Source organism: Myotis yumanensis, unplaced genomic scaffold (assembly GCF_028538775.1).
Source record: "Myotis yumanensis isolate MYYU_CA2020_CCGP unplaced genomic scaffold, mMyoYum1.0.hap1 SCAF_4, whole genome shotgun sequence".
Lineage (NCBI taxonomy): Eukaryota > Metazoa > Chordata > Mammalia > Chiroptera > Vespertilionidae > Myotis > Myotis yumanensis.
Window position 1 is genome coordinate 113,520,303 of NW_027223755.1, and position 27,057 is coordinate 113,547,359.

Below are 27,057 nucleotides of genomic sequence, written 5' to 3' on the forward strand. Positions count from 1 at the left end.
ACCATACACAAAAATAAACTCAAAATGGATAAAGGACTTAAATATACGACGGGAAATCATAAAAATACTAGAAGAATCCAAAGGCAACAAAATCTCAGACATATGCTGAAACAATTTCTTCACTGATACAGATCCTAGGGCATTGGAAACTAAAGAGAAAATAAACAAATGGGACTACATCAAAATAAAAAGCTTCTGCACAGCAAAAGAAACCATCAACAAAACAACAAGAAAGCCCACTACATGGGAGAACATATTTACCAATGTTATCACTGATAAGGGTTTAATCTCCAACATTTATAGGGAACTCATACAACTCAACAAAAGGAAGATAAACAATCCATTCAAAAAATGGGCAAAGGACCTAAATAGACACCTTTCAAAAGAGGACATTCAGAAAGCCAAGAGACATATGAAAACTTGCTCAAAGTCACTAATCATCCGAGAGATGCAAATCAAAACAACAATGAGGTACCATCTCACACCTGTCAGAATGGCTATCATCAACAAATCAACAAACGACAAGTGCTGGAGACGATGTGGAGATAAAGGAACACTTGTGCACTGCTGGTGGGAATGCAGACTGGTGCAGCCACTATGGAAGAGAGTATGGAGTTTCCTCAAAAAACTAAAAATGGAACTCCCATTTGACCCTGTGATCTCACTTCTAGGAATATATCCCAAGAAACCAGAAACACCAATCAGAATGGATCTATGCACCCATATGTTCATAGCAACACAATTCACCATAGCTAAGATCTGGAAACAGCCTAAGTGCCCATCAGTAGATGAATGGATTAGAAAACTGTGGTACATCTACAGAATGGAATACTATGCTGCTGTAAAAAAGAAGGACCTCTTACCATTCGCAACAGCATGGATGGAACTGGAGAGCATTATGCTAAGTGAAATAAGCCAGTCAATGAAGGAAAAATACCACATGATCTCACCCATTTATGGATAATAAAGACCATAATAAACTTTTGAAAAAAATAGATACAGAGGCAGAACTGCCTGGAACAGACTGTCGAACTACAGCGGGAAGGCCGGGGAGGGTTGGGGGACAGGAGGGCGGGGGTAAGAGATCAACCAAAGGACTTGTATGCATGCATATAAGCATAACCAATGGACATATGACACTGGGGGGTAGGGGAGGCTGGGGGATTGTCAAGGCCGGGAAAAAAAAGGAGACATATGTAATACTCTGTGTAATACTTTAAGCAATTAAAAAAAAAAAAGAAAAAAACAGAATTTTAAAGGCAGCAAGAGGAAAGCAATTTGTTACCTACAAAGGAGCTCCCATAAGCTTATTTTTCATCAGAAAATCTACAGGCCAGAAGAGAATGGCATGAAGTACTCAAAGTAATGGAAAGCAAGGATGTGAAACCAAGATTACTATATACAGCAAGGCTATTATTCAAAACTAGAGGCCCGGTGCACAAAAATTTGTGCACTGGGGGGGAGGGGGTGCCCAGCCCGGCCTGTGCCCTCTCACAGTCTGGGACCCCTTGGGAGATAACGACCTGCTGGCTTAGGCCTGCTCCCGGGTGGCAGAGGGCAGGCCCAATCCCTAAGTGCAGCCCCTGGTCAGGCTCAGAGCAGGGCCGATTGGGTAGTTGGGGCACCGCCCCATCATGCACAGAGCAGGGCAGATCGGGAGGTTGCAATGCCACCCTCAGTCACGCTCAGGGTAGACTGATTGGGGGGTTGGGGCACCGCCCCCTGTTACACTCAAGGCAGGGTCGATGAGGAGGTTGCGGTGCCACCCCTTCACGCACAGAGCAGGGCCGATCAGGGGGTTGGGGCGCTGCCCCCTGTCACTCACAGAGCAGGGCTGATCAGGGGGTTGGGGCGCTGCCCCCTGTCACTAACAGAGCAGGGTCCATCAGGGGGGTTGGGGCACTGCCCCGTCACTCACAGAGCAGGGCCCATCAGGGGGTTGAGGAGCTCCCCCCTGACACTCACAGAGTAGGGACGATAGGGGAGTTGGGGCACCGCCCCCTGTCACACACATAGCAGGGAGGATCAGGGGGTTGGGGCGCTGCACCCTGTCACACTCAGGGCAGGGCCAATGGGGAGGTTATGGCTCTACCCTGTCGCACACAGAGCAAGGCCCGTGGAGGGGGGTTGGGGCGCCACCCTCTATCACCCACAGAGCAGGGCCGATCAGGGGGTTGGTGCGCTGCACCTTGTCACACACAGAGCCGCAGGGCAATCGGGGGATTGGGGAGCTCCCCCCCTATCAGGCACAGAGCAGGGCTGATCAGGGGGTTTGGGCGCTGCCCCCTGTCACGCTGATCCCAGTGCTAGGAGGCATATTACCCTTTTACTATATAGGATAGAGACCTGGTGCATGGGTGGGGGCCGGCTGGTTTGCCCTGAAGGGTGTCCTGGATCAGGGTGGGGGTCCCCTCTGGGGTGCCTGGCCAGGCTGGCTGAGGGTTGAGGACTGTTTTCCCGCTGGCAGTTGACTAAAAGCTCCCAACTGCTCCTTGTTTTCTTTTCTTTCTTTTTTTTTTTATTCTGGGCCAGCTTTAGCTCTGAGGCCTCGCTGCTGAAAACATGGATACAATGTTGCGGTCCAGGGCTGACTGAAAGCTGGTTTTGTTTAGCTTCTTATTTGCAACATAGTAATAGTTGCTTAGAGTTGCAGTTGAGAGTCCGGCAAGTGAGGCGGGGAACGTTGGAGTCTGCAGTTCCTGGAGGAAGCAAGCCTCCCTGTTGGCTTCAGTGCATGGCTGCTGGCCGCCATCTTGGCTGACAGTTAATTTGCATAAGGATACGCTGATTAGCCAATGGGAAGGGTAGCGGTCGTACGCCAATTACCATGTTTCTCTTTTATTAGTGTAGATAGATGGCGAAATAAAGAGCTTCTCGGACACAAAAAAGGCTAAAGGAATTTATCACCACCAAACCAACACCAGAAGAAATGCTAAATGGACTGCTGTAATGAGAAAACACACACACACACACACACACACACACACACACTAGGGGCCTGGTGCACAAAATTCGTGCACAGAGGGGGGAGGGGTGTCCCTCAGCCCAGCCTGCACCCTCTCCAATTTGGGACCCCTGAGGGGATAACAGGCACTCGGACATCCTTCTCACAATCCAGAACCGCTGGCTCCTAATTGCTTGCCTGCCTGCCTGATTGTCCCTACCTGCTTCTGCCTGCCAGCCTGATCATCCTTAACTGCTCTCCTGTTGGCTTGATTGCCCCTAACCAACTCTGCCTCAGCCCCGCACCTGGGACCCAGGATTCCCTCCTCCAGTTGACCACAGGCACCTGGGACCTGGGCTTCCCTCCCTCCGGTCAGCCACAGGCACACAGGACCCAGGCCAGCTTTGCCCAGGCCAGCTGCAGCCACAGGGGATGGTGGGCAGGTAGCTTCGCCCGGGCTGCAGCCACGGGTACTGGCGCCCAGGACCACAGCGTGGGCAGCTTCTCTGTCTCCCAGGCCACAGCCAGACACAGGTGCTGGTGCCCGGGACTGCAGGGTGGGAGGCTTCTCCATCTCCCAGGCTGCAGGCAGCCGCAGGCACTGGTGCCCGGTACTGCGGCAGGCGGCTTCGCCTGGGCCCAGCTTTGTCAGGAAGGATATGCGGATGGTTGTCCGGAAGACGTGCAGTATAATTAGTATATTACCCTTTTATTAGAATAGATCATGGTATGTTTTTTCTTGCCATCATTAACCATAGTAACTGTTGCTTATGTATTAAAGTTCTATTCCTGCTAAGTCTAAAAGCAGCCTCAGAATCCTTCTCACCATTCATCTTAAGTCTGATGCTTAGTTCATCAGAATTAATACCTGAGGTGAAGCCTCTTACTGCAGATGTATCCCAGAATGTATGGCATCCTCTCTGCTTTATAATCCAGCTAATAATACATTGCCTCAATCATATTGATTGCGGTCATTTCTCCCCTTGCAGTTTCTGGTAGTAGATTACCATCTACTGCCTAGGAAGTAAAATTGTCTCCATGTAGATCGCAAAATAAGGCATTTTTCTCATCAATAAAATTTCATTCTTTCAGCATAAGTAATTTTGTCAACAACATTTTGAGGCAGTAACAGTTTATGACAAATTGAGTGAATTATTGTTTCAGGTACTGTGCTGTGTCATACACAGATTTCATTTTATCTTTGCAACAACTCTATACAGTAGGTACTATAATGACACAGATGAGAACACTGAGATACAGAGAGATCAGGTAACTTGACCAGTAAAACCCGAAAGTGGCTGAGTCTCATTTCAAATCCATGAGCCATGCCATTTAACCATTACACTCCACTCAGTATTGTGCTAGAGCCTGCTCTTACTGGCTCACAAATTTTCAGGAATTTTGTAAGCTGGTTGTTAAACATGTTCATTATTAAAAATTAAATTATATAATCTTAAAAGTGAATAAATTACATTACAACCAAAGGTAATACATACTCTAAATCAGAGGTCCTCAAACTTTTTAAACAGGGGGCCAGTTCACTGTCCCTCAGACCATTGGAGGGCCAGACTATTGTCTAAAAAAAAACTATGAACAGATTCCTATGCACACTGCACATATCTTATTTTGAAGTAAAAAAACAAAATGGGAACAAATACAATATTTGTATTTACATGTGGCCCGCGGGGCATAGTTTGAGGACCCATGCTCTAAATTCATCACTCCTCAATTATTTACTACACTTTACTGTTCTGACTCTTGACATTATTTATATCTTTTGGGTCTTTCTGGTAGAATATAATAGTGTATTACTGCATGTTTCTCCTCAGCTCTGCATTTAGTGGCATCACATTAGCAGCTGAAATCAGCCATGGATGGAGAATTTATGCCACAGAAATTGGCCGATAGTAGTGGCATCACATTAGCAGCTGAAATCAGCCATGGATGGAGAATTTATGCCACAGATATTGGCCGATAGTATAAATCAGAGTTTTGTTTTCTTTGATTGAGAGCCAGTTATTAAACATTTATCAGCACAACACTAACCACATTGGTGGTGGTGGTCTTGTCAGAATGTGTTAGATTATGCAAATGAAACTATTTAAACAGACTTGATTTAGATATTTTCTAAGATGGAAGAATTGTCCCTGTCAACTATTTTAGTTGATTCATATCTTCACTAATTGTCATCATTGCAAAGTTTTCAGTCCCCATATGGGTTGCTGGATATAATATGTCATGTCCTGTCCCTGTCCCATCCTTTTGTAGCCTTTGTTACCTTAAGGACTCTAGTTTTCCATTTATATGTTTAAGTACCAACCTTACCGACTTAAAAATGTAAGCTTTTAACACTGCTCTCTCTGTTCCATATCCTTCAGATGAAAAGTGGAGTTAGGTTGTGGCAGAGGAGAGAAATTCAGAAGGGAAATATTGAAGTAATGACTGCAATGGGAGAAGAGGGAACCTATTTCCTGGGCCACAGCCGCTGGCGCCCTGGACCACAGGACTGGCAGCTTCTCTGGCTGGCTGCAGCCTGGGATCACGGGCAGGCGGCTTCTCTGGCTGGCGGTGGCCTGGGATCACAGGGCAGGCAGCTTCTTCATCTCGTAGGCCGCATCCGGCCTCAGGCACTGGGGCCCGGCTTCTCAGTCTCCCCGAGAACACGGGGCGGGCGGATGTGGAGCAGGCGGCTTCTCCAGCTGGCTGTGGCCTGAGATCATGGGGCAGGCAGCTTCTTTGTCTCCCAGGATGCAGCCAGCCTCAGGCGCTGGGCCCGGGTTCTCTGTCTCCCCTGGGATCAATGTGGGCGGCTTCTCCGGCTGGCTGCAGCCTGGGATCACGGGGTAGGCGGCTTCTTTATCGCCTCGGCCGAAGCCAGCCTCAGGCGCTGGAGCCGGACTTCTCTGTCTCCCCTGACTTCTGCGTCTCCAACAGGCCTGGAGCAGCAGAGCCGGGATGCTTGCATGGTAGCCGTGGCTGCAACACAAGTATCCCGGCTCCGGCCTCCGCAATCTTTGTTGGGTTAATTTGCATATCACTCCTGATTGGCTGGTGGGCGTGGCTTGTGGGCATCATGAAGGGATGGTTAATTTGCATGTTTCTCTTTTATTAGTGTAGATAGAGAGAAATATAGGTTTAAAGAATTAAAATGGCAATAAATACCTATCAATAATTACCTCAAATGTAAATGAATTAAATCAGTGGTTCTCAACCTGTGGGTCTCGACCCCTTTGGCAGTCGAATGACCCTTTCACAGGGGTCGCCTAAGACCATCCTGCATATCAGATATTTACATTACAATTCGTAACAGTAGCAACATTACAGTTATGAAGTAGCAACGAAAATAATTTTATGGTTGGGTCACAACATAAGGAACTGTATTTAAAGGGCCAGAAGGTTGAGAACCACTGGATTAAATGCTCCCAAAAAAGCCATAGGGTAGCTAAACGAGTATGAAAACATGACCCAAATATATGCTGTCTGTAAAAGAAGCACCTCAGAACAAAAGACTCACACAGGATGAGAGTGAAGGGATGTAAAAAAATGCTCCACGAAAATGGAAACAAAATGAAAAGCTGGGGCAGCAATACTAATATCTGACAAAATAGACTTCAAAATGAAGGCTATTACAAGAAACAACAAAGGTCACTACATAATATTAAAGGGATCGATCCAACAAGAGGATATAATCCTAGTAAACATATGCACCCAATATAGGAGAACTTAAATATATTTTTAAAAATTCTGGGGGATTTTAAGGGAGAGATTGATAGCAATACAGTTACAGTTGGGGACATTAAAACTCTGCTGACTTCACTGGATATATCTTCCAGGTGACAAATTAACAAGGAAACACTGTCTCTAAAAACCGACACAATGGATCAGATGGGCTTAATATATATTTATATAATATTTCACCCAAAGCTGCAGAATATACATTCTTCTTAAGTGCACATGGGTCATTCTCAAAAAATAGACCACATGTTAGGACACAAAACAAGTCTCTACAAATTCAAGAAGATTAAAATCATACCAAGCATCTTCTCAAATAACAATGGAATGAAATTAGCAATCATCTACAGTAAAAATACTCAAAACTCTTCAAAGACATGGAGGCTATTAAACAATGAATGAGTTAACAATGAGATTGAGAAAGAAATTTTAAAAAAAAAGTTGCTGGAAATAAATGAAAATGAACACACAAGAACCCAAAATCTATGGGAGATAGTGAAAGCAGTCCTGAGAGGGAAGTAAATAGCATTACACACCTACATCAAAAAACAAGAAAAATGAACAATAAACCATTTAATCCTACAACATTATTGATAAGCCTTTAGCAAGACTCATCAAGAAACAAAGAGAGGACCCAAATAAATAAAATCAGAAATAAAAATGGTAAAGTAACAACTGATACCACAGAAATACAAAATTACAAGAAAATACTATGAACAACTATATGCCAACAAGCTAGATAGACATCCTGAGTGAAGTAGACAAGTTCCTAGAAAATACAATCTTCCAAAGCTGAATCAGGAAGAATCAGAAAACCTGAAGAGGCCAATAACAAATGAAGAAATTGAAGCAGTAATCAAAAAACTCTCAGCAAACAAAAGCCCTGGTTCAGAAGAACTAATATCTATCCTCCTCAAACTATTCCAAAAAATTAAAGAGGAAGGGACACTTCCAAGCTCTTTCTATGAGACCAGCATTACCCTAATCCTAAACCAGATAAAGATACTACAAAGAAAGAAACTGACAAGCCAATATCCCTGATGAACATAGATGCTAAAACCCTCAACAAAATATTAGCAAATTGGATCCAGCAATATCTTAAAAAAAGACCATACACTATGACCAAACACCATGACCATGTGGGATTTATTCCAGGGATGCAAGGTTGGTACAATATTCACAAATCAATTAATGTGATACATCACAAAAACAAACTGAAGGACAAAAATCACATGATCATATCAATTGATGTAGAAAAGCATTCGACAAAATCTATCACCCTTTTTTGATAAAAATTCTCAGCAAAGTGGAAATAGAGATATCATATCTCAACATATTAAAGGCCATATATGACAAACCTAGAGTTAACATCATACTCAAGGGGCAAAAACTAAAATCACATCCAAAACCGGTTTGGCTCAGTGGATAGAGCGTCGGCCTGCGGACTGAAAGGTCCCAGGTTCGATTCCAGTCAAAGACATGTACCTGGGTTGCGGGCACATCCCCAGTAGGAGATGTGCAGGAGGCAGCTGATCGATGTTTCTCTCTCATCGATGTTTCTAACTCTCTATCTCTCTCCCTTCCTCTCTGTAAAATATCAATAAAAATATATTTAAAAAAAAAAAAACCTAAAATCATATCCCCTAAGAATATGAAAAAGACAGGGATGCCCATTTTTACCACTCTTATTTAACATAGTACTGGAAACCCTAGCCACAGAGATCAGGCAAGAAGAAAACATAAAAGGCATCCAAATTGAAAAGGAGGAAGTAAAACTCTCATTATTCATAGATGACATGATATTATACATAGAAAACCCTAAAGACTCCACCAAAAAAACTACTAGAATAAATGAATTCAGCAATATAGCAGGGCCAATAAGCAGTTCTGGCCAGTTTATCTCAGTGGTTAGAGCGTCAGCCTGTGGACAGAAGGGTCCCAGGTTCAATTCCCTATCAAGGGAACGTACCTCGGTTGCAGGTTCAATCCCCATTCCTGGTCAGGGCATGTGCGGGAGACAATCAGTCAATGTGTCTCTCTCATCTCTCTCTCTCTCTCTCTCTCTCTCTCTCTCTCTCTCTCTCCTTCTCTCTCCCTTCCCCTCTCTCTCTAAAAATCAATGGAAAAAAATATCCTTGGGTGAGGATTTAAAAAAGAAAGCCATAAGCCCATGAAAAGATATTCAACACCATTAGTTAGTATGGAAATGCAAATTAAAACCACAATGAGATGCCACCTACTAGGATAGCTAAAATAAAGACAGACAACTATTGGAAAAGATGCACAGGAACTGGAACACTCATGTACTGCTGGTGGGAATGCAGATAGTGCAGCCATTTTGCAAAGCAGGTCAGCCATTTCTCAAAAATTTAAAGATAATCTTAGTATATAACTCAGCAATTCCACTCCTAGGGAATCTATCCAAGAGAAATGAAAACATGCCCACACAAAAACTTGTATGCCAATATTCAGAGCAGCATTACTCATAAGAGCAAGAGTGGAAACGATCTAAATATCCATTAACTTATTTTTTTTCCCAAATATATTTTTATTGATTTCAGAGAGGAAGGGAGAGGAAGAGATAGAAACATCAATGATGAGAGGGAATCACTGATTGGGTGCCTCCTGCATGCCCCCTACTGGGTACCGAGCCCACAACCTGGGAATGTGTCCTTGACTGAAATAGAACCCAGGACCCTTGAGTCCGCAGGCTGACGCTCTATACACTGAGCCAAATCGGCTAGGGCTGTCCATTAACTTATTAATGAATAAGTAAAATAGAGTCATTCGTACAATAGAATACCAGACAGCAGTAAAAAGATACAAAGTACTGGCAGAGAAACATAGAAGAACCTCAAAAACCTTATGCTAAGGAAAGAGGCAGATGCAAATGATTACACAGTGAATGATCCCATCTGCATGAAATGTTCAGGAAATGCAAGTTTACAGAGTCAAAAGAAGATCAGTGGTTTCCTGGGGCTGGAAGTGGCAGCGGGATTTAATTGCAAACATGCTTGACGGAATCTGAAAGGGAGGATAATGAAATTTTCTAACATTGGGTAATAGTTGCACAGCTGTAAACTCACACACACAAAAAAAAAATCACTGAATTGCACACTTAAAATGGTGGATTTTAGGATATGTAAAATATCTATAACTAGAGGCCTGGTGCACAAAAATTTGTGCACTCGGGGTGGGGGGGGGGGGGGTCCCTCAGCCCGGCCTGTGCCCTCTCACAGTCTGGGACCCCTCGGGGGATGACCACCTGCTGGCTTAGGCCCGCTCCCCGGGGGATTGGGCCCAAGCTGGCAGTCAGACATCCCTCTGGCAGCCTGAGAGCCCTCGGGGGATGTCCACTTGCCAGCGAGGAGCAGGCCTAAGCTGGAGTTGGACATCCTTAGTGCTGCTGAGGAGGAGGGAGAGGCTCCCACCACCACCACTGTACTGGCAGCCGTCAGCCTGGCTTGTGGCTGAGCAGAGCTCCCCCTGTGGGAGTGCACTGATCACCAGGGGGCAGCTCCTAAATTGAGCGTCTGGCCCCTGGTGGTCAGTGTGTGTCATAGTGACCGGTCATTCCCAATTGTTCTGCTGTTAGGGTCCATTTGCATATTACCCTTTTATTATATAGGATAAAGGCCTGGTGCACAGGTGGGGGCCAGCTGGCTTGCCTCTGAAGGGTGTCCCAGATCAGGGTGGGGGTCCCACTGGGGTGCCTGGCCAGCCTGGGTGAGGGGCTGATGGGTGTTTGCAGGCTGGTCACACCCCCTTCAGGGTGGGGGTCCCCACTGGGGTGCCTGGCCAGCCTGGGTGAGGGGCTTATGGTTGTTTGAGCTGGTCACACCCCCTTCAGGGTGGGGGTCCCCTCTGGGTGCCTGACCAGCCTGGGTGAGGGGCTGATGGCTGTTTGCAGGCTGGTTAAGGCCCTCCCCCCCAAGTGGGGACCCTCACCCCCTGGAGGTTTGGACAGCCTGGGTGAGGGGCTGATGGCTGTTTTCAGGCTGGCCACACCCCCTTTAGGGTGCGGGGGTCCCCACTGGGGTGCCTGGCCAGTCTGGGTGAAGGGCTGAGGGCCATTTCCAGGCTGGCCAAGCCCCCCCCCCCCCCGGCAACAGAAGCTCCCAGCCTCTCCTTATTTTTTTATTTTTTTATTCTGGGATTTATTTACCTTCTATAATTGAAACTTTGTATCCTTGAGAGGAGCTCAGAGCCAGCCAGACCAGGAGGAAGCCAAGCTTCCTGCTCGCTCCAGCTCCGTGGCCACGGCCAGCTGAAAGCAGGTATCTGAGGTTTATTTATCTTCTATAATTGAAACTTTGTTGCTTTGAGTGGAGCTCAGAGCCAACCACGGCAGGCAGGGAAGCTTGGCTTCCTCCATCGCTGGGGCAACCAAGCCTCCTGCTTGCTCCAGCTCCGTGGCTGCCGGCCGCCATCTTGGTTGGGTTAATTTGTATATAGTCACTCTGATTGGCTGGTGGGCGTAGCTTAAGGCATAGCTAAGGTATGGCCAATCTGCATGTTTATCTTTTATTAGTGTAAATAATAAAAGCATAATATACTAATTAGATCAGATTTCCTTCCAGAAGAAGCCGAGGCTTCGAGGGAAGCCTAGGTCCCAGGTGCCAGAGGGAAGCCAGTGCCAGCAGCTGGGGGAAGGAAGTCCTACTCTTGCTTGAATTTCATGCATCGGGCTTCTAGTCCTATCTAATAAAAGGGTAATATGCAAATTAACTGTAACTACATCACAAAGATAGCAGCGTCCAGTCCTCTCAGCCCCACCGGAGTTCTCCAGTCCCGGTGGGTGGCCGCTGAGAGCGGGCAGCGCGAGTGGCCTGGTGGAATGCTTGCTTCCTCACCGCGGCAAGTACAATAAAAATTGGCTCCAAAACAGCCTGTTTCTTAGCGAGTCCAGGCAGGAGGGGGTCCTGAAAGCTCTTCTGTTGGCTGCTCAGGAAACAGTGCTGATGCCGCCAAGGGAGCCACTGGGGAGGAGGCGGTAACCGCCAATGTGGAGCCGGAGTGGAGGAGGCAGGGAAACAGGAGCATAGGAGGTGGGGAAGCAGGAGCGGAGGAGGCGGGAGAGCCGGAGCGGAGGAAGCAGGGGAGCCAGAGCGGAGGAGGCGGGCTGCCACGGAAGCTGGAGTGGAGGAGGCAGGGCTGCCTCTGCTCCCGCAGGGGTGGCTGGTGAGCCGCAGTTCAGGAGCCTCCGGGAGTGGCAGCACCAGGCCATCCAGTGCTGCATCCAGTCCCTGAGGCATGCCCGCCAGAATCACAATGCCAACTGCCCGCAGCAGTCCTGCCAGAAGATAAGATGGGTTGTGCAGCACACCAAGGGCTGCCAGCACAAGACCAATGGAGGTTGCGGAGTGTGCAAGCAGTTCATGGCTTTTTGCTTCTACCATGCCAAACACTGCCAAGAAAACACATGCCCCATTCCCTATTACCTCAACATGAAGCAGAAGCTCCGCTAGTAGATACAGCACCGCCGGCAGCACGCGTAGCTCATGCGCCAGCGGATGCCACCATCAACAGCCACACCGTGCCTCAGCCGTGTCTGCCTTCCCCTCCTTCAGCACCACCCTGGCCCCCCACACGGCATCCCAGCACACCCTGGACACCACAGCCCCCGACTCTGCCCCAGACCTTGCCTGTGAGCATGTCACTAGCCAGCTTCTCCAGTGTGACTAGAACACAGCCCCCTACCACAGTTTGCACTGGGAAGCCCACTAACCAGGTGTCAGACCCACCACACCCTGCCTGGCTCACCTGCAACAGTGGAGGCGCCCAGCAGATTGCACGCGAGGCACAGCAGCAGCAGCATCTGTACTGGGTGAGCACCAACAACAGTATGCCCCTGAGGCTCAGTGACCCCTGAGAGCCAGATGGCCCCCATGTGCCTGAATGGGACCCAACCAGGTCAGTGGACCTGTTATTCTGTCCCCTGAGCCCTGGCAGTGGCAGATGGCACCCATCCCCCAGCAACAGTCAATGTGAGGCACGCCCAGACCCATGATGTCTATGCAGACCCAAGGTGCAGCCACCTCAGAACATCTCTCCAGGTACCCTGCAGGACCTGCTGTGGACCCTGAAGTCTCCCGGCTCCCGCAGCAGCAGCACATGCTCAACATCCTCAAGTCAAACCCTCAGCTGATGGCAGCTCTCATCAAATAGCACAGGGCCAACTAAGTGGCCAGCCAGCCCAGCCTTCAGCTCTAGCCCAGCCTGCTGAATCTGAACGCCATGCAAGCCAGAGGGCCACAACCCGCTGTCCCTCCGCAGCAGCAAGCAATGGGAGGCCTGAACCCCCAGGGCCAGGCCTTGAACATCATGAACCCAGGGCGCAACCCCAGCATGGTGAGTATGAGCCACAGTACAGAGAGATGCCACAGAGCAACAGCAGCAGCAGCAGCAATTATGGGAGGCATGTCTGAGTGTCAATTGTGATGGGGTGTCATCTTCCCCTGATCACCGGGTCGCCTCCCACCCCTGAGGGCTCCCAGACTGTGAGAGGGGGCAGGCCAGGCTGAGGGACCCCCCTGCAGTGCATGAATTTTCATGCACTGGGCCTCTAGTATCTAAATAAAGCTACAAAAAACAAAAACCCTATTGCAGAGCAAATAAGGTGAACTAGTCTCATTTCTCCACACTCTGCAGCTTCAGTGTCTGTATTAAATAAAGAAAGCAGTCTTTAAAGCAGTGGTTCTCAACCTTCTGGCCCTTTAAATACAGTTCCTCATGTGACCTAACCATAAAATTATTTTTGTTGCTACTTCATAACTGTAATGTTGCTACTGTTATGAATCGTAATGTAAATGTCTGATATGCAGGATGGTGTTAGGCGACCCCTGTGAAAGAGTCGTTCGACCGCCAAAAGGGTCGAGACCCACAGGTTGAGAACCGCTGCTTTAAAGTACTGAAAGTAAAACAGTTACAATTAATCAGATGTGGAGGTAATTAAACATGTTCAGTTATTTTCTTTGCAAAGACATCAATCGAATCTCCACATGTGAAGAAGTCACAGTTCTATACCACAATATGCAGAGATGCTGCCAATGAAGATATTTTGAAGGACTTGCTAGTTTAGCTATTTCTCACTTGAGCCCCTCAGTAAACAACCCCGTCACATGTGTCCAGATGAAAGGATCCTTCTTCACAGGTATTTACTCTGAAAACTAACAACAGTGACTGAAGGGAAGTCGGTTCTACCAGGACTGAGAGTTGGCCTCGGTCGTGAAACTCCCCCGCCCCCCAAAAAAATAGCACCTGCCATAGAAAGTGCCACCTTCATAGACTTCAAGCACCAGTGCAAAGCTTCCTAACCCTCTCTCCAGGGCAACAGGTGAGAAAACAAATGGCACATTGCTGTGACATTTAACAAAAATAGGATCTGTCCTTCTGAACTAAAATGGCTGTTCAGAAATTCTTTAACTTTGCTCTGAAAATCTTAATGCAATACATTCTTTTACAATGTATTTCTGAGCATGGTCTGCCAAGACAGGATGATCTTAAGGGTCCAGGATAGAACTTGCTCTTGTGATCCAAGAGTTGTCACAGATCAACAAATTCATCAACAAATGTAACTCTCCTAACAGCAGAAACATGTTTTCATTGTCACATAATTATGCAGACTATGACTCAAAAATGTACATATCAGAGACGTACAATCATTAGTCCCAAAGACACAAAGAAAATCTGGTCAAGGAAACCCAAAAATACAGCTGGTCAATCTTTAGTTTATACAAATCATCAATGTGCCAGGGGCCGTACAGGGCTAGTGAATGGCGCACCTCAGAGGGCGTTGTTAGTACTGATCTCGGTGACTCCGAACTGTGCAATGCACAACCTGGGGAGCTGCACAGGTGGCTCTGAAATTAGCCAACTCGAAAAACACAGATTCAGAGTAAATACGTGAAAATGGAAAAGAAGAAAAAGGCAGACCCTGAAGGCAGGCCTTGGAAAACCCTAATTATCCACAGAGAAATTTTACATAGGAAATTCTGAAGAAAATGAAAAAAAAAAAAAAAATCACTAGACCTGACCTGGATGACTATTTTTAGAGCCTTCACTTTCTGGTCCGAGGCCCAGGCATCCTTCAGCGACTGGTTAAGCTCCTCTATGCGATTCACATAATCCTGCTGAGTCAAATTCAACAGTTCCTTTTGGGATCCCTGTGGGAAGCAAGCAGGAAAGTGTAAGCACAAAAGGAAAACAGTGTCCAACTTCCAACCCTGTGAACAGCACTGACTGAGCGTCGCTCTCTAATTTTCCTCATAAGCCCCCGTGCATTGATAGTTTTGTCTTATGAATAAACAGGTTCTTTACATTTTCTGCAAAGACGGGCAGAGTGCAGTGACTGAGAGACTAGCCTTGGAGGCCAGGCTAACTCCCAGCTCAGCACATGACTCTGGCTGAGCTGCTCTCCTCCCAGAGCCTCCTCTGCGGCCAGATAACACAGTTCTCAGCACCCACGGTGTGCCAGGCATGGTGTGCCAGATGTTCAAGATGCAAATGTAAGCAGAAAGACATTATTTCTGCACTAATGGAGTTTAAGGTAGAGGACAAGATGGACATTAATACAAACTGAAATAAATGCTTGGGAGGAAATGACAGCTCACTGAACCTGCGGTGCCCACTATAAGAAGTACGACTGTTCCCTGTGCCACTAAGGAAAAGACTGCAGGTCACCGACATGTACGAATTGAGACACGGTCTAATTTCAGGGGCATTCAAAGAAAAGGTTCATCTCAGAATGGAAGATGTGTGGTAACAGGAATGCACTCCAGACGGTTGGTTACAGACGGTTTCCTGGAGGAAGCAATGCTTGAGAAAAGTTCAGTACTAAGCAGGCAGGAGGGGGGGGGTGTTAGAGCAGAGAGGGCTCTCAGTGGTGTACATGTACTGAGCAGGCCGGGGGGAGGGGGGACGGGGGGGATGGGGGGTGAGGGATGGGTGTTAGAGCAGAAAGGTATACATGTACTGAGCAGGCAGGGGGCGGCAGGGGGGGAGGGTGAGGGGGGTGTTACAGCAGAGAGAGCTCTCAGTGGTGTAGGGGGGACCGCAGCGGGGGGTGGGGCGGGTGTTAGAGCAGAGAGGGCACCAGGACAGAACAGACCACAGCAAGCATCTGTGCAGAGCAAGGCCACCATGTGGATGCATGAACGGTGTGGAAACTAGCACAGCCCCTGGTAGTGTGTGCTCAGTCATCCTTGTCTATAGTTGAAAAGTTCTAAGCTCACAGGGGTCAGGGTCACTCTAGCCCACAGGAGGAGATCAGGAACCACATATTTTTTATATGAATGTCCCCTGGAAACCAGTGAACACTGTTAAAGAAATACACACAGAAGGTTCAGGAAACTGGGACTAATCCCACTGGTCATTTGACTGAGATAGGGCCCTCCCTTGCCCTTTTGCAGTAGGAGGAGCCATGTGACTAGTTTGGGCAAATGGGCTGTAAGCAGAGGGGCATGTGTCCCTTTTGGGCTGAGGCAGTAAAAAGGGACCCTCAATTCAGCTTGGCTGGAAGCTCTCTGTTGCGATGGCAGCACCAGGAGATGGTGTCTGGCAATGCACTGGGTGAGTCATGTTTTCTGAGCACATGCAAGCCCGGCAGAGGGCCACGCAGTCTCCACAGCAAGGCAGGACCTTGGTCCTGCATTTTCTCAGAGATGGCTCCGTGGGTGCACAGTGAGACCTGTTCTAGACGACCTGGGCTTGCTCAGGCATCGCAGTGAGAACAGACGATTTAGAAGGCCAGCCTGAGCCTGAGCAGCTCCTGGGCCTCTTTCCCAGATCAGTGGTGCCCGAGAAGGAGGCACAATGCACAGCTCGAGAATTAGAGCAACCACCAGAGAGAGCTCCCTGAGCAGAAGAAAGAGAAGACCACATGGCCCTGTGCTCAGCAATGACCTGCTCACCTCCTCAAAGTCATCCAGCTCTTCCAGCCTGGTCCGAACCTTCTCCGACACTGCGAACGCAGCAGGCCCGGCTCTGCCTAAATGACATGGACTCTGTCACATGGGGGATTTCCTGTCACCAACACCCCCACCGGAGGTATCTTTGACTTTACACTTCAGCGGCAAAATTCTTCCCTAATCACGGTCCATCAGAAACATTTCTGCCTAAAAACTACCCCTGGGAATAGAGGACCAGCATCAAAAAGGACCTACTATGTTCCATCACTTATTCCTAAAGAAAGGCGGTCCAGATAAAGATGTCCAACATCCACCAATGAACTGTTCTCCAAGAACAAGGCCTCTCAGGCTTCACTCGTGTGGACTCTTGTGCCCTTACACTAACTAAACAACCACCTCACTATCTGCCAGGAAATGGAAATGCTGGGGCTCCAAAGCCCTCTTGAGCAAACAGGACGAGTTGTGCCTCCGTCCATCATCAGTCAGTGAAATCCTTTCCATCGGCAGGGACAGGTGGACAGATTAAGGAAAGACTTCAGGCCACGGGCCAGCTGCGGGGCTCAGCGGCCTGTCCAGCTGGCTATTGCTCTCCAGCGCCTCCTATTTCAGAGCCTTTCTCATTCTCACGGGGCATCTGTTCTAGATCGAGGGCCCTTTGCTTCTGCTACCAGACTCCCTTCAGGAGCTAGAGGTTATTCTTCTGAGGCACTGGCTTCTGAGCTCTGGTGCTCGCTCCGATTTGTCTGGGATCACTGAGAGCATGGTACTATTAGTTCATTACTAACAACTACTAAAGTCAGAAGTTTCTAAATAATTTGCTTTTTTTTAAACCCTTTTCTACTATTTCCTTCATTCTGAAATATACTTTATACAGAACTGTGCACACATGTACATTTTAATAGATATTATTAAACATTTGTAACCACCACTGAGTTCACTCCTTTTCACTGCTCCACTCTGTGAGGACAACACAATTTTCCCTACTCTACTGTGCATGGTGCTTGTTTCCTGTAGGGGCCACTCTGAACTATGCTGCCAGGACTATTGCTGTGCTGTCTCCTGTTCATGTGTGCATGCACTTCCTCCAGGCAGGAATCACTCAGGATGGGTTAGCATTCAGATTCTATTTCCAGGAGATCTGGCAGGGCTATGACTGCATTTCTGATGGGCTCCCAGTCACCTGTGGTCCGAGGACCACACTTCAAAATTGCAGATGTGGGCAGAGTTAGAAAAGCGCTCTGTGAAGAGCCAGACATACAATTCTAGGTTTTGTGAGTTATACAGTCTCTGTACACTACTCAACTCTGCCATTATAACATAAAAGCAATCACAATCTGTAAACCAATTGGCATAGCTGTGTTTCCATAAAACTTCATTTACAAAACCAAACACTGGGCCAGATTTGGCCTGCAAGACGTGCTCTGATTTCTGATATAGGGTACATTCTAGTAGTAGAAATTCTGGGTCAAGGAGTTGGCCCGCCTCCCATTTTAATAGGTAATACAAAAGTACTTTACACAGTGGATAACGTCAGAGTCCCTGTGGCTCACATTCTCACCACAGGAGATATCAGCAATCTTTTTTGTTTTTCCAAATTGTTGGATATGCAATGCTATGATTTACTTCTTTATGGTTTGGGGTCAAAGTTATGTCGATAGCAAAGGTGTTTTACTATCCTGATTCCCAACGTGCTGTCTCAACCTGCAGAGAATGGGGGAGAGCTGCAGCTGCCACACTGGCAATTTACACGTAACACAAGGCCAAGAGCACCCACAACCCAGAGGAACACCATCTGTCAATCGCTTCAGAATCGCCGGGAGCTACAAAAAAGAAATCCTGGACCCGTTCCTCAGGATTAGGTCAACAGCACAGTGGGGCCAGCGGTCTGTGTTGTATGAAGCCTCGGATGACCCTGCTGCACAGCTGGTTTGAGAAGCCTGGGCTGGAGCTTCCGACCACATGTCTCAGCAAAGGAAACTGAGACGTGCTGTGTCAGGGACCAGTGGCCAGTGTGTCTGAGTGCGGGCTCCCCTAACCAGAGACTCTGCATTTCACACGGGAGAGACTACTGCTCTGTAACCCTGAAAGCAAGCAGTGGGCCCATGTCTTACTCCATGTAACTCTTTGTTCTTTTCTTCCATTCATCATCTAAATATGTATTTCAATTCTACTAAGTCTATGTGTAATCTAGGAAATAATAGCTTCAGTTGAATTGGATAACAAACTTTTTTTTTCTTTTGTGAAATTATATTCAAGTTAATGAGAGAATTCCCATCAGAATAATAACAACAAAAACTCACCTTTTTCAGAGCCCATAAACAGATTCTGCAGAGGCAAAAAAAAAAAAAAAATTGTTAATAATTTTTAAATCGTACTGGGTTGTATGACCAAAAAAAACCACACCTGTAAGCTACTTAAATTAGTACTCAAGTAACACTAAGACAATAAGACCCATCATTTTCCAACAAATCCATTTATTTGTTCAAATGAAAATTAGAAATAATTACTAAGAGAATGAAAATATACCTAAGTAAAAACTACTGGCGATTGTCATTTCTATTCAATTCAGGTCTCTCTCTCGAAGTGAGGAACAAATAGCAAACTTTTGAGGGTATTGGAGTCACGTGACAGCACTTAGCCTACTTGACATCAGGGTCTACAACCTCGGCATTGATGACATCAGGGGCTGAAAAATTTTGTTGTGGGCGCCCCGTGCACTGTGGAATGTTCAGCAGCACCCCTGGTCTCCACCTACTCGATGCCAGTTGCACCCTCACAGTTGTGACAACAAAGTCTCCAGACAATGCAGCACGTCCCCAGGGGGTTAATATTCCTCCCAAACATGAATCAATGCTCTACGTTAAATGAATGCACATAGAAAATAAAAAAAAATTTAACAGTCCAACAGTTCTCCCTGCCATTCTGCTCAACAAGAACACGTGCTGTGTCAGAGAAGGAAGAGGACAGCGCCATCCTAGTTGCCTACCAAGGTCTCGCTTTCCTTCCTGCTCACAGCTGGAGTTTTGGTGGGCACAATGTCACATTTCCCAGCTTCCCTTGTATCTGCACACAGCCTGTGGCTACCTTCCAGACAAATTAACTGGATGTGTTGAGAGGGACTCTGGGAAGTCTCTAAATGCGAGAGGGTACATCCTACTTTCCCCTTTCCTCCTTCTTACAACTTGAACAAGAGGTGACACTGAGCCCATAACCTGTGGGATCGGATCCATGTCTGGGTAGATGGTGTCAGATTGAGAAGAACTGTAGGATCCCCAGCTGGTGGCGTAGAATTGCTTGGTGGGGGGAGAAACCCACACACTGAAGTTGGGTGGAGACCCACAACAACAAAAAATGACTACTCCATCTGAGGGAGACCCTGGGGCCAGTCACGGCACTCACGATGGAGAGCTTCTCCGTGGTCGTATACCGGGCAAGGATTTCTCCTCGCTTGCTGGTCCAAGGCTCAAAATCCAATCCTACAACGGAGTTTCGGTCTCTATCACCTTTCTTCCTGGAGCTGTCCTAAGAAAGACAAGACAGCCTCTTCAATGCCAACATAATTTTATTCTAAAAATTAAAAAGTATAAGCAAACACACTGACTAAGCATGGTGTTGTATAACTGAAATTTGTTAAGAGAACTTAAATATTGTCACAAAAAAGGGTAAATAGTGAGGTGCTGGATGTGTTAAATAACCTGATGGGGGATCCTTTCACAGTGTATATGCATATCAGTCATCACATGGTATACTTTCAATAACTTATAATTTTGTCAATTATACCTTATTGTTTTTTAAAAAGTATAAGGAGTTCAGTGGAGCTCAGTGGTTAGAATGTCAGCCCATCCACCGAAGGCAAGGGCATATACCTGAGTGGCAGGTTCAATCCCTAGCCCCAGTCAGGGCATGTGCAGAAGGCCACCAATCAATGTGTCCCTCTCTCATGGATGTTCCTCTCTCTCTCTCTCTCTCTCTTTCTCCCCCCCTCCACTCTCTCTAAATATCAATGGAAAAAAATTTAAAAGGCAGCCAGTACCTCACTGTAAAATAAAATACCAAAAGGTTTGCTATGATAAAAAGAAAAAAAAAATTTAGGGCAATTCACCAAAAATGACCAATAAACATATCAAAAGATGCTAAAACTCATTAAAAATCAAAAAAAGGCCTTGGCAGGAGTGCTCAGTGGTTAGAGCTTTGGCCTAAGCACCAAAGAGTCTTTGGTTCCATTCCAGTCCTTGACCTGGTCAGGGCTTGGGCATGGCTTGTGCGGGAGGCAACTGGTGGATGTTTGTCTCTCTTTTTTTTCCTCTCTCTCTCTCCCTCTTCCTCCCACCCTCCCTTCCATTGTCTCTGAAAAGTAATGGAAAACATATCCTCAGGTGAGGATTACCAAAAAATAAAAGAATCAAGAAAAGGCAAACTGAACAAGATAATTTTTCAACTATCAGAATGGCAGAGTTAACATGACTAATATTCAGGTTGGCAAGGGTACAAAGAGACAGACACTCTGAAATACTGCTGGTAGGAGTACACACTGGTGAAGCCCTTCTGGGGAACAATTTGGCAATAGCCATCAAACCGTAACTACACATTGCCTAAGTCAGTAATGAACTTCTAGGAAGCTATCCTGCACAACCCCTGCATTCCTGCATGTAGGCACAAAGCGTATACATGTTCAAGGACCAAGGCACCACCATCTGTACCAGTAAACACCAGAAACCGTCTGTGTATGTCAGAGGGGGAATGAAGAAATAAACTGTGTTATACCCATTCTTTAGAATATAATATAACCATTCAAAATAAGAAGGATGTTCTAGATGTACTAACATAGAAAGTTCTCCAAGACATCATGTCATGTTAAAAATAATGTATAAATGTAGTACAAACTACATTTTAAAAAAAGAAAATAAATGTATGAATGCCAGCATAGAATGAAGGCTAAGAGTGTGGACTCTGCAATCAGACTGTCCAGTTGGAATTCCAGCTCAGATGTGACGTAGAATCTCTATTCCTCTGTGGGCCTCTGTAAGTAGGAATTATAAGACCTCCCTCTTGAGGTGATATGAGAACTAAACTTAGAATGCACTTAGAAAGGCCTGCCATATAGGAAGGTGATACTGTTATTATTGCTATCCTATATAATAAAGTGGCAATATGCAAATTGACCCTCATTCTGTCATGCCATCACAAGATGGCTGTGCCCACAGTGGAGGCAGGGTTCCCGTAACACAAATGGCTGCGCCCACAGCAGAGGTTCCCATAACAAGCCGTAACAAGTGATCAGCAGGGACCTGAGGCTGTGTGGTGCCGGGCCTGGGCGGGGGACCTCAGGCTGCGCCCTCCGCCCGGCGGGGCTTGACGGGGGACCTCAGGCCATGCCCCCACCCCAGGCCAGGGGACCTGAGGCTATGCTCCCCACCCGATGGGGCTTGACAGGGGTAGGGCCAGCCAGGTCCGGTTCTTCCCCAATGGGGGTGGGGTCAGCCGCACGCGGGTGGGCAGGGACTTGACTCTGGATCCCACGGTGCACCCCAGACTCTGACAGGAGAAAAATTTTCATATACATTTTACTAATTTTCTTTCATCTCTGACACTTCTATTATAGAGAAAGGACAAATAGCAATATTAAAATATTTTCTCTAATTAATTCCCTTTTAATGTGCATGAATTTCTTGCACCAGACCACTAGTTTATATATAAGTATGATGTATGTAAATGCTCAGACATTACTGTCATAAATATCTATGAAACTACAAAGGAAGTTACAGGAGAATATACCTTACACAGATAACACTGATGACCTCCGAGGAGATGAACAGAATGAGGGGAATTGGTTAACAGGATTTCATTTGTAGTGTTTGACTTTTTATATGAAAAACTAATTGAATTAACTACATAATTACACAAGGATAAATTTTCCAAAAAGGATTATAAAAAGAGTAAAATGAAAATGAAGAAAGCATTTTAAAATGCTTTAAAAAAGAAAAGAAAATCTTCAGGATCTGTGCCAGCTTCTCACTATCAGGGCCACCTGCTATACAAGCTGTAATCTGTGCATATATGAATTCTGTGAATTGTTACAACCAGAAAGCACCCATGCGGTTTAAAAAGAAAACCATGAAAACCTCATCCCTGTACTCACAGGCCCAACCACCAGAAAGACGACTGCCAGCAGGATATGGTACCTTGACAGCTGCCGTGGCCGCGGGGTCAGCACTGGCTGCAAACACAGAGAGGGGATCGGTTCCATCCAGCACACTGCTTAGCGGGTCCACCACGGAGCTGGAGGATGAGGACGTGGAAGAGGTGCTTCCCTTCCGGCTCACCTTCTTAGTCTTGGACTCTGTGACCTGTGGGAACAATCATGGTGTTGAGATGGAATCTCCTCCAACTCTTCCCCTGAAACACTTGAAAGGGATTTCCCTCCTTCCCACAGTTGACAATTTCTTTGCCTCAGGATCTCTTATTTTGTGATACATTGAAATGATTCAGAATCCCAGTCACGGAAGGAAAGGGGGACCTCAAGGTCAGGAAGGAAGAGGCAGGACCCTTGTGGTTAGAAGGTGGTGATGTAACATTCTTGTAGAGCCTTCAAGTCAGAGTGCAGTCCTTGAACAAGCAACAGCCACATCACCTGGAAGCTTATAGAAGAGGCAGGATCTCAAGCCCGTCTAAACCTACTGCATGAAAATTTGCAAGTTACAGCAAAGGTCGAGGCAGGATGATGACCAGGGCATGCAAGCTCCCAGAGTCATTGCACTCTGGGGACATTGTCCATGGCTCAGGACCGCTATCCCATCATTGCAAAGTAGTGACTGCCAACGCCTTCCTTTCTGGAGAACTTCTCCCAATGCCAGGCCTGGTTTTCAATACAGAGCCATATTTGTGTTCCACAGGCCCCCGTCCCTCCCAGCTGCAGATGACTGGCCCAGGGAAACCTCTGAGCCAAAAGGATCCAATTAGAGACTCTGCTAAAAAGAGAGAGCAACATCCAGGAGGGCTAGTTAGGCTACACTCCATTTTATTTTTTAAATCTTTACTGAAAGTATTATGTATGTCCTGTTTTTTCCCCCATTGACCTCTTCTACCCACCCCGGTCCCTGCCCTAGCCCTTCACTACCCTACTGTCTGTATCCATGGGTTACACATAGATGCATACAAGTTCTTTGGTTGACCTCTTCCCACCAATCCACCCTCCCCCACCTGCCCTCTGAGGTTCCCCAATCTATTCAATGCTGCTATGTCTCTGGATCTATTTTGTTCATTAGATTCCATATGAGTGAGATCATGTGATACTTGTCTTTCTCTGGCTGACAGATTTAACTTAGCATAATACTCTCCAGGTCCCTCCATGCTGTCTCAAAGGGTAAGAGATCCCTCCTTTTTACTGCTGCACAGTGTAAATGGTGTAAATGTGCACAGCTTTTTATCCACTCATCTAGTGATGGGCATTTGGGCTATTTCCATATCTTAGCTATTGTAAATTGTGCCACTATAAACACAGGGGTGCATACATTCTTTCTGAATGGAGTTTCTGGTTTCTTGAGATATATTCCCAGAAGTGGGATCACTGGGTCAAATGGCAGTTTCATTTTTAATTTCTTGAGGAAACTCCACACTGGTTTCGACACTGGCTGTACCAGACAGCATTCCTACCAGCAGTGTACTAGTACTGGGGTCCCTTTTCTCCACATCGTCACCAACAGTTGTTTATTTGTTAATGACAGTCATTCTGACTGGTGTGATACCTCAGTGTCATTTTGATTTGCCTATCTCAGACTAGAGGCCCGGTGCACAAAAATTTGTGCACTGGCTGGGGGGGGGGGGGGGGGGGAGGGCGGGTGTCCCTCTGCCCCACTTGTGCCCGCTCACAGTCTGGGACCCCTCGGGAGATAACGACGTGCTGGCTTAGGCCCGCACCCAGGTGGCAGAGGGCAGGCCCAATCCCTAGGTGCAGCCCCTGGTCGGGCTCTGAGCAGGGCTGATTGGGGGGTTGGGGCGCCACCCCCTGTCACACTCAAGGCAGGGTCGATGGGGAGGTTGCCACGCCACCCCCTGTCACGCACAGAGCATGGGCCGATCAGGGGGTTGGGGCGTTGCCCCGTCATGCACAGAGCAGGGCCCATCAGGGGGGTTGGGGCTCCGTACCCTGTCACACACAGAGCAGGGCCGATCAGGGGGTTGGGGCGCCGCCCCCTGTCACCCACAGAGCAGGGCTGATCAGGGGGTTGGGGAGCTCCCCCCGCCGTCACGCATAGAGTAGGGCCGATAGGGGAGTTGGGGCACCGCCCCGTCACACACAGAGCAGGGCCCATCAGGGGTCTGGGGCGCCGCCCCCTGTCACCCACAGAGCACGGCCGATCAGGGGGTTGGGGCACTCCCCCTGTCACACTCAGGGCAGGGCCGATGGGGAGGTTGCGGCTCCACCCCGTCACACACAGAGCAGGGCCCATGGGGCAGTTGGGGCATCACACCCTGTCACACACAGAGCAGGGCTGATCAGGGGTTTGGGGAGCTCCCCCCTATCAGGCACAGAGCAGGGCCGATCAGGGGATTGGGGCGCCTTCCCCTGTCACGAACAGAGCAGGGCGGATAGGGAGGTTGTGGCCCCACCCCGTCCCCGTCAATCGATAAACACAGTATATTCTTCCATTTGTTTATATCTCCCTCTCTCTTTTTTCAATGTCTTGTAGTTTTCCAAGTACAAATTTTTTACCTCCTTAGTTAAGTTTATTCCTAAGCATCTTAATTTTTTTGTTGCAATGGTAAATGGGATTGTTTTTTTAAGTTTCTCTTTCTGTGAGTTCATTATTGGTGTATAAAAATGCCATAGATTTCTGGGTGTTAATGTTCTATACTGCTACATTGCCAAATTCATTTATTAAATCTACAGTTTTTATGGTGGAGTCTTTAGGGCGTTCTATGTACAATGCCATGTCATCTGCTAATAATGAGAGTTTTACTTCCTCTTTTCAAATTGGATGGCTTTTACTTTTTCTTCTTGTCTGATCACTGTAGCTAGGACTTCTAGTACTATGCTGAATAAGAGTGGTGAAAGTGAGCATCCATGTTTTATTCCTGTTCTCAGGGGAAATGCTTTTAGTTGTTGCCCACTGAGTATGATGTAGGCCAGTGATGGCGAACCTTTTGAGCTCGGCGTGTCAGCATTTTGAAAAACCCTAACTTAACTCTGGTGCCGTGTCACATATAGAAATTTTTTGATATTTACAACCATAGTAAAACCAAGATTTATGTTTTTGATATTTATTTTATATATTTAAATGCCATTTAACAAAGGAAAATCAACCAAAAAAATGAGTTCACATGTCACCTCTGACACGCGTGTCATAGGTTCACCACTGATGTAGGCTGTAGTTTGTCACAGATGGCTTTTATTATGTTGAGGTATGATCCCTCTACGCCCACTTTGCTGAGAGTTTTTATCAAGAAAGGGTGTTGAGCCCTAACCAGCTTGGCTGTGGATAGAGCATCAACCTGCGGACTGAAGGGTCCCACGTTTGATTCCGGCCAAGGGCACATGCCTGGGTTGCGGGCTTGATCCCCAGTAGGGGGCGTGCAGGAGGCAGCCAATCAATGATTTCCTCTCATCATTGATGTTTTTATCTCTCTTCTCCCTTCCTCTCTGAAATCAATCAATAAATATATTTTTTTTAAAAGGGTGTCGAATTTTGTCGAATGCATTTTCTGCATCCATCAATATGATCATGTGATTTTTGTATTGCAATCTCTTTATGTGATGTACATTTATTGATTTGAGAATATTGTACCAGCCTTACATCCCCAAGTGGAATAAATCCCACTTGGTCATGGTGTATGATCTTTTAATGTATTGCGGGATCTGATTTGATATTTTGTTGAGGATTTTAGCATCTATGTTCATCAGGGATATTGGCCTGTAATTCTTTCTTTATAGTGTCTTTATCTGGTTTTTGAATTATGGTAATGCTGGCCTCACAGAAAGAGCTTGGAAGTGTCCCTCTTAATTTTTTTAATAGTTTGAGGAGGATCAGTGTTAGTTCTTCTAACTAACCAACTGGACCAGGGCTCTTGTTTCCTGGAAGTTTTTTCATTACTGCTTCAATTTCATCAGTAGTTATCATCCTATTCAGGTTTTCTGATTCTTCCTGAGTTTGGGAAGATTATATTTTTCCGGACATCCATTTCATCCAGATTATCCAGTTTGTTGGAATATAGTCATTCAAAGTATTTTCTTACAATCCTTTGTATTTCTGTGTTGTCAGTTGTTACTTTTCCTCTTTCATTTCTGATTTTATTTTGGTCCTCTCTTTGTTTTTTGATCAGTCTGGCTAAAGGTTTATCAATCTTGTTTATCTTTTCAAAGAACCAGTTCTTGGTTTTATTGATCTTTTGTATTGTTTCTTTGGTCTCTATGTCATTTATTTCCACTCTGATCTTTATTCTTTCCTTCTACTTACTCTTGGTTTTTCTTATTGT

The 27,057-nt window shown here is 46.6% G+C and overlaps 1 protein-coding gene across 3 annotated transcripts in view; it reads right to left on the reverse strand.

Annotated features, from left to right (window-relative positions):
• VPS35L (VPS35 endosomal protein sorting factor like) overlaps nucleotides 1–27,057 on the reverse strand; it is a 159,258-nt gene that overhangs the window by 117,772 nt on the left and 14,429 nt on the right. For all 3 annotated transcript variants that reach the window (XM_070413730.1, XM_070413731.1, XM_070413729.1), the window contains exons 3-7: nucleotides 22,767–22,931; nucleotides 19,984–20,106; nucleotides 18,885–18,909; nucleotides 16,588–16,664; nucleotides 14,713–14,841 (exon numbers count right to left, since the gene is read on the reverse strand). In XM_070413730.1, coding sequence (XP_070269831.1) covers nucleotides 14,713–14,841; nucleotides 16,588–16,664; nucleotides 18,885–18,909; nucleotides 19,984–20,106; nucleotides 22,767–22,931 — 519 coding nt within the window. The remainder of the gene's footprint in view (nucleotides 1–14,712; nucleotides 14,842–16,587; nucleotides 16,665–18,884; nucleotides 18,910–19,983; nucleotides 20,107–22,766; nucleotides 22,932–27,057) is intronic.